This window comes from Camelus ferus, chromosome 8, assembly GCF_009834535.1.
Source record: "Camelus ferus isolate YT-003-E chromosome 8, BCGSAC_Cfer_1.0, whole genome shotgun sequence".
Classification (NCBI taxonomy): domain Eukaryota; kingdom Metazoa; phylum Chordata; class Mammalia; order Artiodactyla; family Camelidae; genus Camelus; species Camelus ferus.
Genome location: NC_045703.1, coordinates 29,301,137 through 29,314,629, shown reverse-complemented (window position 1 = coordinate 29,314,629; position 13,493 = coordinate 29,301,137). Strand labels below are relative to the sequence as shown.

General features: G+C 34.5%; 1 protein-coding gene across 8 annotated transcripts in view; it reads right to left on the bottom strand.

Moving 5' to 3' along the window:
* AFG1L (AFG1 like ATPase) overlaps nucleotides 1-13,493 on the bottom strand; it is a 201,920-nt gene that overhangs the window by 111,410 nt on the left and 77,017 nt on the right. For all 8 annotated transcript variants that reach the window (XM_032484645.1, XM_032484647.1, XM_032484646.1 and 5 more), the window contains one exon: nucleotides 11,173-11,272. In XM_032484645.1, coding sequence (XP_032340536.1) covers nucleotides 11,173-11,272 — 100 coding nt within the window. The remainder of the gene's footprint in view (nucleotides 1-11,172; nucleotides 11,273-13,493) is intronic.

Genomic DNA, 13,493 nt, shown 5'->3' with positions numbered 1-13,493 from the left:
TTGAATAAAGCTTCTTCAACTCAGCCTAATGGTTCTAAAATACATCCATGTTGTTATGCGCTCTTTCTTTTTTATTGCTGAGTGTCAATAATGTGTGATGACACACACATTTAAAAGTAAGAAAGTTAGGATGATATACACATTTATTGTTGCTGATGTTAATTTACCACATGTATCCTTGATTAATAATGTTTTGAATGAAAATTGCTTTAAAGATAACAGGAAGGTTAAATCCTTTCCATCAATCCAACAAATAGTCCTATCAATTGAATACATTTTTTATTCAAAAAATAGTCAGCCTCCACTTTAGATATCCTACAACATCTTAAATGGTGCAATCCCCTGTAACAGGGATAACTGGAATCCAAGGAAATTATAGGCTCCACGGGGTCTTTTTTAAAGGAACTATGAAAGAGAAACTTAATAAAACATTACATAAAATCTTGATTACAAAAATACTACGTATCCATACACTTACATATTTATTTTCAGTAAAGTACCAATGAAGATGTTTTTCACACCAGAGCTTCCTTTTATAACAGAATTCAATGAATGTAAATATCATGACTAGAATCTTCAATGAGGAAACAGACCTTGGGCATATCTGGGAATCCCCTGTGTGTGAAGAAGACCCAAAACCAGCCAGGCAAAAACTAGCAGCAGGATCTCCGACTCTCCTGTTAACATTTAAAACCATTTATTTCATTATCAAGTGTGAGAGGCTAAGGCTCAGCCAACAACAGCTTTCACTATGACTCTAAATGTTTTCTTCGGAGTCTGAAGCCCTAACTACCAGATGGGGTGTTGGTGACAGAGAATGGAGTTCTTTGACTAACTTCTTTACAGTGGTTTTAGTTCATTGTGGTTTTTACACTGATCTCTACAAAAATTGCACAGATGAGTCAGTGCAGACCTTAGCATCTCTCTCCACAACTTCCCTTTTGCAATAATATTACACTTATTTTCTGCAATGTCAACTACAAAATTAGATGGGACTTCCTGTCAAAGATTTATACTGAGGAAGAAACTGTCTTCTATCATTTTCTATTCTTCACATTGGATAATTTCAAGTTCTCTAATCTGTTCTCCATTCTGCTATTAAGCTCATGAAGTGAATTTCTATTTAAGATACTGTCTTTTCTAGTTCTAGAATTTAAATTTGGAACATTTTTATGGTTTCTATTTCTCTGTTGAGATTTCCTATCTTTTCATTCATTATGAATATATTTTCTTTACCTCATTTCCCCCCAAATTATAGTTATAGTTGTTGCTTTAAAGCCCTTGTCTGCTAATTCCAATATCTGGGTCATATTGGGGTTGGTCTCTGTTGATGTTTTTTTCTCTTGAGGATAGGTCATATTTTCCTTATTCTTCACTTTGGGATGGGATCCTGGAGCTTATAGATTCTGTTTCATTTTCTGAAAAGTGTTGACATTTTTGTTTTAGCAGGAAATTACCTGGTTGGACTCAAACTATAAACTTATATCTCAGTTCAGTACCTTATCCTTAGAAAGCTTGTGGTTTACCCTGCAAATGTACGGTTCAAAGGTCAGTCAAGAGATTTGGGCAGGATTTATACATAGAACTTGGGGCTATATCAATCTAATTCTCTCTGGGATTCATTTTTCATCTTCCAGCAGTAATGCTTGCCACAAACTCTGCCATCTGGTTCTTCTGGCCAGAAAGACTGTGGGTTTTCTCTCAGAATTTTAGTCACCCAACACGGCCCTAAAGGTAATAGCCATTTTTAAAAAGAGAAAAAAGAAAAAAAAGGGAAATTCTTTCCATTTTGGACCCTCTTCCAAGTTTTGTCTCCCCTCTATAATCTTTATGACTTTTTTCACTCTCTAGGACCTACAGAGAGTCATGTTATAAATTTTGTTCAAAATGTATTATTGTGAAATGTATTATTGTCTTTGTAAGAAGGTCATTTGGCTAGGAGCTTAATCAGCCACATCAGAAAAGAAGAGGTTTTAGTTAATAAACACAACCCATTTATATTTCCTGTCATCGATTATATGTGATCTTGTTTCATGGTTTTTGTTCTTTTTTGTTGTTGTTGTTGTTTCTTCTTTCTAGCTTTTGCTCTAAGAAATATTTCTACTTTGATCTATTGTTTTTTCTAGTAATTTAAAAAGTAGAAGGTGTATCTTAAATCCTAAAATATTTGACTATTTCCCTAGTTACCAGTTCCACAAATGACACAATCACTCAGGATCTATAAACCCTCTCTCCAAGGGGAACAAAATTTACAAATATATAAGCAATCAATAACTGCAAATATTCACTTATACTTAGTTCATTGTTATGATCAATTTTCTTATTTCGAACTCTTCTTTCTAATAAGTTCACATTAAGACCTCTTTTCTTCAGGGGTCTTATTTACTTTTTTTAATCATTTTACTTTTTATTCTTTCTACACGCTGGCAGAGCTTCTTAAGTTGTTTCCCTACATCACTGATTTCACTGTCTATAGCTTCAATTCTAACACGTCAGTGCTTCTAATGCTGATTTTAACTGATTTATTTAAATTCTCTTATTTCACCTAGCATTCTTTTATTTCAGTGCTTCTAATGCTGATTTTAACTAATTTATTTAAATTCTCTTATTTCACCTAGCATTCTTTTATTTCAAGTGACTTCTTGGTAAAACGGTTTTCAACTCAATCTGTCTCTCAGTTTATTTTTATTTTCTTAAATAATTTTGTTAACATTTTTTATTGATTTATAATTATTTTACAATGTTGTGTCAAATTCCAGTGTAGAGCACAATTTTTCAGTTATACATGAACATATATATATTCATTGTCACATTTTTTTCTCTGTGAGCTACCGTAAGATCTTGTATATATTTCCCTGTGCTATACAGTATAATCTTGTTTACCTATTCTACAATTTTGAAATCCCAGTCTATCTCTTCCCACCCCCCTACCCCCTTGGCAACCACAAGTTTGCATTCTATGTCTGTGAGTCTATTTCTGTTTTGTATTTATGCTTTTCTTTTTTTTTTTTAGATTCCACATATGAGCTATCTCATATGGTATTTTTCTTTCTCTTTCTGGCTTACTTCACTTAGAATGACATTCTCCAGGAGCATCCATGTTGCTGCAAATGGCGTTATGTTGTCGGTTTTTATGGCTGAGTAGTATTCCATTGTACAAATATACCACCTCTTCTTTATCCAGTCAACTGTTGATGGGTATTTAGGCTGTTTCCATGTTTTGGCTATTGTAAATAGTGCTGCTATGAACATTGGGGTGCAGGTGTCATTTTGAAGTAGGGTCCCTTCTGGATATATGCCCAGGAGTGGGATTCCTGGGTCCTATGGTAAGTCTATTCCTGGTCTTTTGAGGACTCTCCATACTGTTTTCCATAGTGGCTGCACCAAACTGCATTCCCACCAGCAGTGTAGGAGGGTTCCTGTTTCTCCACAGCCTCTCCAGCATTTGTCATTTGTGGATTTTTGAATGATGGCCATTCTGACTAGTGTGAGGTGATACCTCATTGTAGTTTGATTTGCATTTCTCTGATAATTAGTGACATTGAGCATTTTTTCATGTGCCTATTGATCATTTGTATGTCTTCCTTGGAGAATTGCTTGTTTAGGTCTTCTGCCCATTTTTGGATTGGGTTGTTTACTTTTTTCTTATTAAGTCGTATGAGCTGCTCATGTATTCTGGAGATCAATCCTTTGTCGGTTTCATTTGCAAAAATTTTCTCCCATTCCATAGGTTGTCATTTTGTTTTACTTATGGTTTCCTTTGCTGTGCAGAAGCTTGTAAGTTTCATTAGGTCCCATTTGTTTATTCTTGCTTTTGTTTCTATTGCTTGGGTAGACTGTCCTAGGAGAACATTTCTGAGATGTATGTCAGATAATGTTTTGCCTATATTTTCCTCTAGGAGGTTTATTGTATCTTGTCTTATGTTTAAGTCTTTGATCCATTTTGAATTGATTTTTGTGTATGGTGTAAGGGAGTGTTCTAGCTTCATTGTTTTACATGCTGCTGTCCAGTTTTCCCAACACCATTTGCTGAAGAGACTGTCTTTATTCCACTGTATATTCTTGCCTCCTTTGTCGAAGATTAGTTGACCAAAAGTTTGTGGGTTCACTTCTGGGCTCTCTATTCTGTTCCGTTGGTCTATATGTCTGTCTTTGTACCAATACCATGCTGTCTTGATGACTGTAGCTGTATAGTATTGTCTGAAGTCTGGCAGAGTTATTCCTCCAGCCTCTTTCTTTCTCTTCAGTAATGCTTTGGCAATTCTAGGTCTTTGATGGTTCCATATAAATTTTATTATGATTTCTTCTAGTTCTGTGAACTATGTCCTGGGTAATTTGATAGGGATTGCATTAAATCTGTAGATTGCCTTGGGCAGTGTGACCATTTTAACAATATTGATTCTTCCAATCCAAGAGCATGGGATATCTTTCCATTTTTTAAAGTCTTCTTTAATTTCCTTAATCAGTGTTTTATAGTTTTCCATGTATAAGTCTTTCACCTCCTTGGTTAGATTTATTCCTAGGTATCTGATTACTTTGGGTGCTATTTTAAAGGGGATTGTTTCTTTACTTTCTTTTTCTGTTGATTCATTGTTAGTGTAAAGAAATGCAACTGATTTTTGAATGTTAATCTTGTAACCTGCTACCTTGCTGAATTCTTCGATCAGCACCAGCAGTTTTTGTGTGGACCTTTTAGGGTTTTCTATATATAGTAACATGTCATCAGCATATAATGACACTTTTAACTCTTCTTTTCCAATTTGGATCCCTTTTATTTCTCTCTCTTGTCTGATTGCTGTGGCTAGGACTTCCAAGACTATGTTGAACAGGAGTGGTGATAGTGGGCATCCTTGTCTTGTCCCAGATTTTAGTGGGAAGCTTTTGAGTTTTTCACCATTGAGTACTATGCTGGCTGTAGGTTTGTCATATATAGCTTTTATTATGTTGAGATATGTTCCCTCTATACCCACTTTGGTGAGAGTTTTTATCATAAATGGGTGTTGAATTTTATCAAATGCTTTTTCTGCATCTATTGAGATGATCATGTGGTTTTTGTCCTTTCTCTTGTTGATGTGTCTCTCAGTTTAGATCTTCTATATCACAGGGTCTATACTTTCCTGATTTTTAAAGAATACAAAACAGAAATTTTCTAATACTTACTTACTTCTCCTTCCTACTTATTGTCCCATATTAAGGTACTCTTTGTTTACATAATCTTGAAAAAAGAGTTGTATCACTAATCTTGGGAACACTTGTAATCAAGATATGTGGTGATTTGCCTCCCTATCCACCTAGTTGTTCTTATACTCTTTCTGTCTGTAATGTAGTTCAATGTTAAAAAGTGATAGTTGGCATCCTTGCCTTGTTCATACTTGTAGTAGAAATACCACAGTGTCCCTAGTTAGCATAATTCTGACTTTTGAACTGATAAACATATATTTGGTATCATATTAAGAAATTCTCCATCTATTTGTATTTCATGAAGTGATTCTATCAAGATGTTGAATTTTGCCAAATGCTTTTCAAGCTTTTATAGTGAAAATTAATGGATTTTTTTCTCCCTAGAAATATTAATATGATAAATTACATGAGCATGTGTGTATGTGCCAACTTTCTAGTGATATCCAGTCTTTTATTTACTACAGACATGTTAGCTTGAGTAAGAATCACACAGTGTTGTAGGCTGATAACCTAAATAAGACAGGATTATTCTCAGACATTCTAATGCTATCTGTAGCATTCTGATTATAATAAATAGTGAATTAAAAATTAGAAGGACCAGAATTCACCAATCAAGAGGACCTTTTTCTTTTTAGCACTTTGTGTTTTACTGTCAAAGAAGCAGTCATTTCAACTTACATATTCTTTTTCCCCATAAAAATATACTCTTATTTTTGATTGAATAAGTTAAGTTTAATTATTAATTTTTATTTTAATTAATTTAATCTACCAGTCTATTATTAATTTGTTGTTAGGTCTCCATGCATTTAAATCTAAAATATTTTCCCTACCAGAATATCATGGAATTAACAAAATTTTATTTCAGAACCTAGAAAGTGACTGGCATATATATGCTATTTTAATTGTTGATTTTTGTTTCTGGTTTTTCTAATGACCTGACAATATAGTCCTTGAAAAGTAAAAATATGTCTATTTTCACATAGGCCATATACAGTTATTTACCTAAATGACAAAAATGCTAAATAAATCATTTACTTGAGATTTTATAAAAATGAGAAATTGAATATCAACTAGATATATTTTTATCTAAAAATTTCCCAGTAATTTCTTATTCCTATGGATCTTCTCTGCTTCAAGTTCAAGAACCTTAACCAGATTACACTAAAAGATATAAAATAATAGTACTACAAATGTTATGCTACACATGTTTTAAAATATAGTAAATATATTTTGAGCTTGCAAGAAAGTAGGAAAATCCCTGCAGGCCAGTAAACAAACAGGAAGCTAAAAGCTAAAGTAGTAATCATGAGCTGACACTGGTTTTGAGTTTTAACAACCACATGGTATACACAGAATGAGGCCTGGACCCAAGCAAGGTAGGACTTAAAAGTGAGGACGAGAAAAAACAGTGACATACAGGCAGTCACTCTTTGGTACCTTATTTCCTTTACCCCCTGAAGTATTGCTTCCCTTTCTTTTCTTCTGGACTTTCCCAGACCACTCCCCTCCATTGCTATTTTCTCTCCTAAGTTCCTAAATTCTGGTGTTGCTTTTACTTGACTATAAATTACTTTCTATTAAAATGATTAATTATTTATTAAATGTTTCTTATCATTTTCTATTAAAATTAATAATTAATCTATAAATTTACAATTAAGCTATTGACAAATAAAAGATGATGGTATGAGACTGTAATCTCCACCAACAACACTCATTCTTGCCCAGGAAATTAATGCACTATAGCTAGAAATGGAGGGGATGAGAAGAATGATGTGGAAGAAAATTAAACAGAGAGGCTAAAGAGTTGGGGGTGGGGGCAGAATATGCATTGTTCTCCACTGGGCAATATCTTCTAGACCTCTAACCTCCAGATTATTCTGACTGTATTGAATAAAGGCACCACCACTCACCTAGTTAGTTGTACAAGCCAGAAATTCAGAAATTGTCCTTTCCTTTTCCCTCAATATCCAACGTATAACTAGGTACTTTCTGTTTTACTTGTTAAATATCTTTCAGATCTATCCTCTCCATTTCCATTGGCATCACCCTATACCAGGTTTTCTCAACCTTGAAACCATGGATATTCTGGGCTATATAATTCTTTGCTGTGGGGGATATCCCTGTACACTACAGGATGTTTTGGTAAAATTCCTGGCTTCTACCTACTAAATACCAGTAGTAGCACACACACCCCATCCTGCCTAGTTGTGACAACCAAAGATGTCTCAAACATTGCCAAATATCCACTGGTTTGCATAACAGCCACCTAGTTGAGAATCACTGCCTTATACCAAGCTATCGTTATTCCTTGCCCAGTATATTGCAATAGCCTCCTATATGTCCCCCTAAATCTGCCATATTACTGCACCCCATCCCATAACCCACTCTCTATACTATAACCACAGTGATATTCCAAATCCAACCTTGTTAGTCTCTGCTTAAAGCACTACAAAGGCTTCCCATCTCTCTCAGAATAAAATCATACTGCTTTATAAGTTCCCAGCTCTCACTTCTTCAGATTCATCTTATACCTCACTGCATTCTACTTCCCCTCATTCACTGCACTCCAGCCACACTGGCTACCTTTCAATTCCTAAAATGGGCCACTCTCTCCAACCACTGGACTTCTGCCAGGAAGGTTCTTCTCTCACTTCTTGTAATACTCTGAGAATAAGTATATGCTATTTTTAAAATGATAATAACTACCTGGGGGCTGTAGATTTAAAGCTGTGACCTGAAGAAAAAGCTGAATGCATCTTGATGACTGGAAAAGAGGATACAGTGTATCTGGGACAGGGTAGACAAAGATTAGTGATGACCAACAAGGAGAAAAGATAAAGGATAATCTGTCAAAATAGTCACAAAAACCTATGTCACAGCCCCTGTTCTGCCACTCACTATCCATGTGACTTGTTTTTAATTTATACACAGGAAAATTAACTTTTTTGTTGTCCAGTTCTATGAGTTTTAACACATGTAACCACTACTGGAATCAGGATACAAAACAGTTTCAAACCTCCCCTTAAAACTCTCTCATGTTGGCCCTTTGTAGTCAAATACCTCCCTACTCCAGCCCCGGCAACCACTGACCCATTCTTTGTCCTATACGTTTACCTTTTCATACTTAATCTCTCTGAGTCTTATTTCTTCATCCATGAAATTATATACAAAAAATTATATACACTTGTGTGTTACACACATACACAACATCAGGAGATGGCATATATACATACCATCTTCTTTATATTAAAATATTAAGTTACCTATGATGATTAGTTGTTGGCTATTGCTAAGAAACCTGGTGTATGATAAGCATCCTGTCTAGGTTCACATTTAGAAAAAGCTTTCTTTAAATTTGAGGCCAATGCCGAATTCTTGGAATTCTGTATCTTGGATTTTCAGTCCTCTCCAGAAGGGTGGTTCCACCTCGAATTGCTGTGTGCTACCTTGGTGCGCCTGTAACTCTTCTCATTCCTACAAAGCTATGAGCTCCAAAATGTTCCTTAACCTCTGTTTGCAGTTGTACTTCCCCAGTTCACCATACTGCAGTAGCTTGAGCAGCCAACTGCAATTTTCTTTTCTGCAGTCTTTCCTAGGAGGCCATTCTAAGCTTGTTCTAGCATCTTGCTCTTTATGAACACAGCTTATCACTGAATGTCTAGAGGCAACAGTGAGGATGCCATTAAGTCAACAAGTCAGCTGGAGTAGAGTCAAACCTTATGTCCCTCTCAATGATCTAATATGAAGAAACTCACTACCTTGTCTCATAGGGTGGTTACACTAGTAAATCACCAGAATGCTGTACATAACATTATAAGGATTTTAATAAATGCATCTGAGAAAATTATTTATAATTCTCTTACAGTATACCAGATTAGGAATAACTATAATTGTTTGAATAACTGGATTTAAAAGTATTAATTAACTAATAGATGTCTCCCTAAAATAATGCCTCCAATGGTATAGTATAGGGGTCTAAACTTGGCCCCATTTTGTTTACATATTTTAATTAATGAATGGCTCAAGATATAGAAGCATGATTACTAAGTTTATAAATGTCATAGTAGGAGTAGCTAAAAATAATTTGTTAGCATCATACTTCAAAAAAATCAGCATAAATCAATAATATGGAATAACATAGACAAACTAATAAGCTGAATGTAATAGGAAGAAAAAAATCAACTACACAAATATAGAAAAAGAGAGATCTAGTTTGACAGCAGCTCACATAGTAATAACTGGGTACAAATTCGATGACAAAGCAGCTCACACTATTACATTGCCCTTTTCAGGTTCAATAATGAACTCCATGTTACCAATTCCAATGATCAATTTTCTACCTCATTTTTCACCTCCTAGCAGCACTTAACAAAGGTGATCATCCATCTTTTTTGTATCACTTTCCTTTTCCTTGCTTGATACTCTCTTGGCTCTCCTCCTACTCACTGACTGCTCTTTCAACTTCCTTTAGGACTGATGATTCTCAAATTTATATCTCTAGTACAAACCTTTCAAATGAAATCCAAACTCTTATATGCATCTGCCTCATAATTGTAGAAACCCCTACTTCCACCTTCCTACCCAAATTAGCTTTTCCTGTCATCTTCCCCATCTCAGTAAACAGTAATTTTATCCTTTCAATTGCTAAGATCAAAACCTTTGAGTCTTTGATACCTCTTTTTTTTTTCATACCCCATATTCATTCCATCAGTAAATCCTTTTGACTCTGCCTACAAAATCTGACTACTCTCACTACCCTCAGTGCTCCAGCATCTCCCCTCAGGATTGTTACAATCATCTCCTAAATGTTATCTCTACTTCCAATCTTGAAACCTCATCCCCACAACCTATTCTCAGCACTGCAACCAGAGAGATCCTTTAAAAACATGCATTCATTCAACATTCATTCCAAGGCTATTCACTGAGATCCATCCATATGCAAGGTGCTGTTTTAGGTGCTTAAAATACATGTATCTGTGAACAGAAGAGGCAAAAGTTGCTGCCCTCGTGAAGCTTTTGCATTCTGAAAGAGGACTGACAAGAAACTATAAATATAGTAAATAAGTAAATTATAATGTGGGTCCATAAGTGCTATGGGAAAAAAAATAGAGCAGGTAAGGAGAAGCAGTGCCAGAAAAAAAGAAAGATTTGGGTTATAGATTCAAATAGGGAGGTAAGTCTAGGCTTCATTGGCAAAGTAACACTTGAGCAAAGACCTGAAAAAGGTAAGGACTTAGCCATGTAGGTGTCTGGTGGAACAGCATTCCAGGCACAAAGACATTAACATTAAGAATGCATAAAATATTTTTGGTTCCTTCAACCTTCAACTGACCATATGATGGGCTGAAAGATACAAGATTTTAAACTTTTTTTATCTATATAATCTTACGGGGTTTTTTACATTTTTGGTTTTTTGGGGGGAGGTAATTAGGTTTTATTTATCTTTGATGGAGGTACTGGGGATTGAACCCACGACACTATGCATGTTCGCATGCACTCTACCATTGAGCTATATCCTCCCCATTATATAATCTTGTATTTTAATTCTTAAATAACGCTCTCATAAGCCACAAGTGCTTTTTTAGAAATGATAACTTAAATGAAGTATCAGAAACTACTTATGCAGGCAAGCTTTAAGTCTTTTTCCAAGATTCAATTAGGAGTTTTGTCTTTCTTTTCACTGAGTTTTTTTTAAGGCTCATAAAAACGTGTTAGAAAGGCCTGTATTTTTTGATATGTACATATGACATATCAAATACTCAGACAAAAACAGCAAGTGCATCGAACACGGAAGGATCACCTGGATTGAGCTAGCTAAAGATACAAACATTTTTCAAATACTGAGTTTTCAGATTAAGTTAGTTATAAAACTAATGATAAGCAAAGTCATCATATTTATTAGCACAATAAAATGAGTACAAAATTGTGGATTTTTAAAAGCTTGTTAGTTTCCACCTAATTGGATGTGACTAGCACAATGTTTGTTTTTACCTTCCGGTGGCCTGTTGGATGTTGCCACAACGACGACCCCATTTTTGAACAGATTTTCAAAAAGCTGTTTCAGAATCATGGCATCAGCAATGTCAGTGACCTATGGACAGCAACACATTTGTTTTATTTTAATTTCACTTGTGCTCTAACAAATTTGCTAATGGCTCATCTTTTCAAAAAAAAAAAAGATGGAAGTGAATTCCAAGAGAAAAATTCTAATTATCATAATGAAGAAAAGAGTAGATAATTAAATGCATGAAAGACTGTATAGTAGTCTTTTAAATTTGACTCTTCTTTTTCTCAAGCCTATCATTTCTACACAAATTATCAAATGATTCTATGTTAACTTCTTTTATAGAACTACAGGTGGAAAGCATAGATAATTGTCCTAAACATTTAGGATGTCTAATTAATTAGAACATGATCAACTCCCCCCTCCTACTTCTATCACAGCCACCCTCCCCCCGCAAAAAGAGGAGCAAGAGAAAAAAAGAGTAAAAAACACATACACAGGCTGTTTGAGATTTCTAATACCTTTTTGGCAAAGGTCTCTGAAAAGGTGACTTTAAATTGTAATGGGACTTTAGAAATAAGGACAAGTAGCCAGTGAGACATAATCAGCTGCTGTTGAAAATAGAATGATATGACATAGATACTATTGTGCAATTGTTGCACAAAACAATTCAACAGATGGCCCATCACAAAAATAAGCAATTTCATTGTTCTTTTTAAGTGCCTTCTATTACTGTCCATGAATAATCAAAAGGCACTGCAGTCACTTCCAGCACAGCCAGCCTCTGCTAACCTTCGCAAACACAAATATTCCTTCTACCAAAAAGAAGAGAAAAAACCTTACAAGAATGGTTAACACAGTGATTTTTAAAAAATCACTTCTGACAAAACCAGAAATGCATAATACAGATAAAACTATTCCATCTAATTTACAAAAATACATATAACTATTAATCTTTTCTAAAATTATTTTTAAAAATCCACAATTTACAAGCAAGCTTAATGATAACTTTAAAAAAAAAAAACCTTTAAAAAATCACAAATACAAAAATTAAGGATGGAAGGAAGTTGACTTCAAAAATTAATGTATAGTGAAGGCTGATAGAAATCACTGCACCTTACCCTATGAATATAACAACATGGATTTGGGATGCTCCCAATGTAAGAATGTTTTGATTTTTGTTTAATAGCACATTTTCAACAATCTCAAAAAAGCTTATTTTATACTTACAAAATATATCACATAATATATATCACATTGTTATTTTTAAATCATGTTAAAGTAGATAGAAACTAGTGGAATTTTTTCAAATTAGATCAAAATATTAAAAGTTACCAACTAACTACAATAACCTCGGTGACACACAAGTCTAAATCACTTTTCTCGTTCAGCTAATATCTTACTCAAAAGTTTACTTACTTCCTTCCCATATGAACAAAACCAAACCAAACCAAATCAGGATATGGGGATGTACAGATCTTTTTTTTGCTGTTTCAGGCTATATCTTCAAAACATTAACTAAAAAACTACTTAAGATTTCATAAATTAAAAAGACTTCAAATTTACAAAGTGGCAATTAAAATGAAAAGGAAAGTAGTACTGATATTATTTAATTTGGAGCTTAGGATCATTGTCAAATTTTGCTTCCGCCAAAACATTCACAGAAAAGGCCCTTTTCAAATGCTTAAACGCCAGTGGCATTTCTGATGAGAGGACAGAACAAGCTTGTAAATTTTGTAAGCAACAGCATTTTTAAATTGGATTCCCATACACTGACTTTTAAAAAGAATGATATCAATTAAAATTACCCAATTTTAGAGAATAAAAATAATCATCTGACTTATCTCACTGATGTTCTTGAAAAAAATAAAAATAGCTTCAGTGCCCTGAGACTCAGAAAACTGAAGGGACATTTAGCCTATAACACAGTGCAAAGGTTTAAACAGAAAGTTGAAGAAAGCAAAAAAATAAAGACTTGTGATTGAATTATAATTTGTTGTTTTCGTATTACAGAATGTTTTTGCCCTGGCAGAGTAAATTAACTTGGAGAAGCTATGGCTAATTAATAAAGCAGGAGTCATTTGGTGTAGATGGGTGCCAATGTATACTCTTTTGATCTCGCCCCCGCACTTGTTCAGCTTTGCAGGGGAACAGCAATTTTACAGTATAAGTGAACAGAAGACAATTGGCCACACATTCTTGAAGAGCGAGCTTTTTCAGCACCCAGCATTTCATTACCACCAGGAACAAAGGAGAAGGCTACAGATTACTACCAAGGGTAGTCTGCTAATACAGAGATTGGAGACAT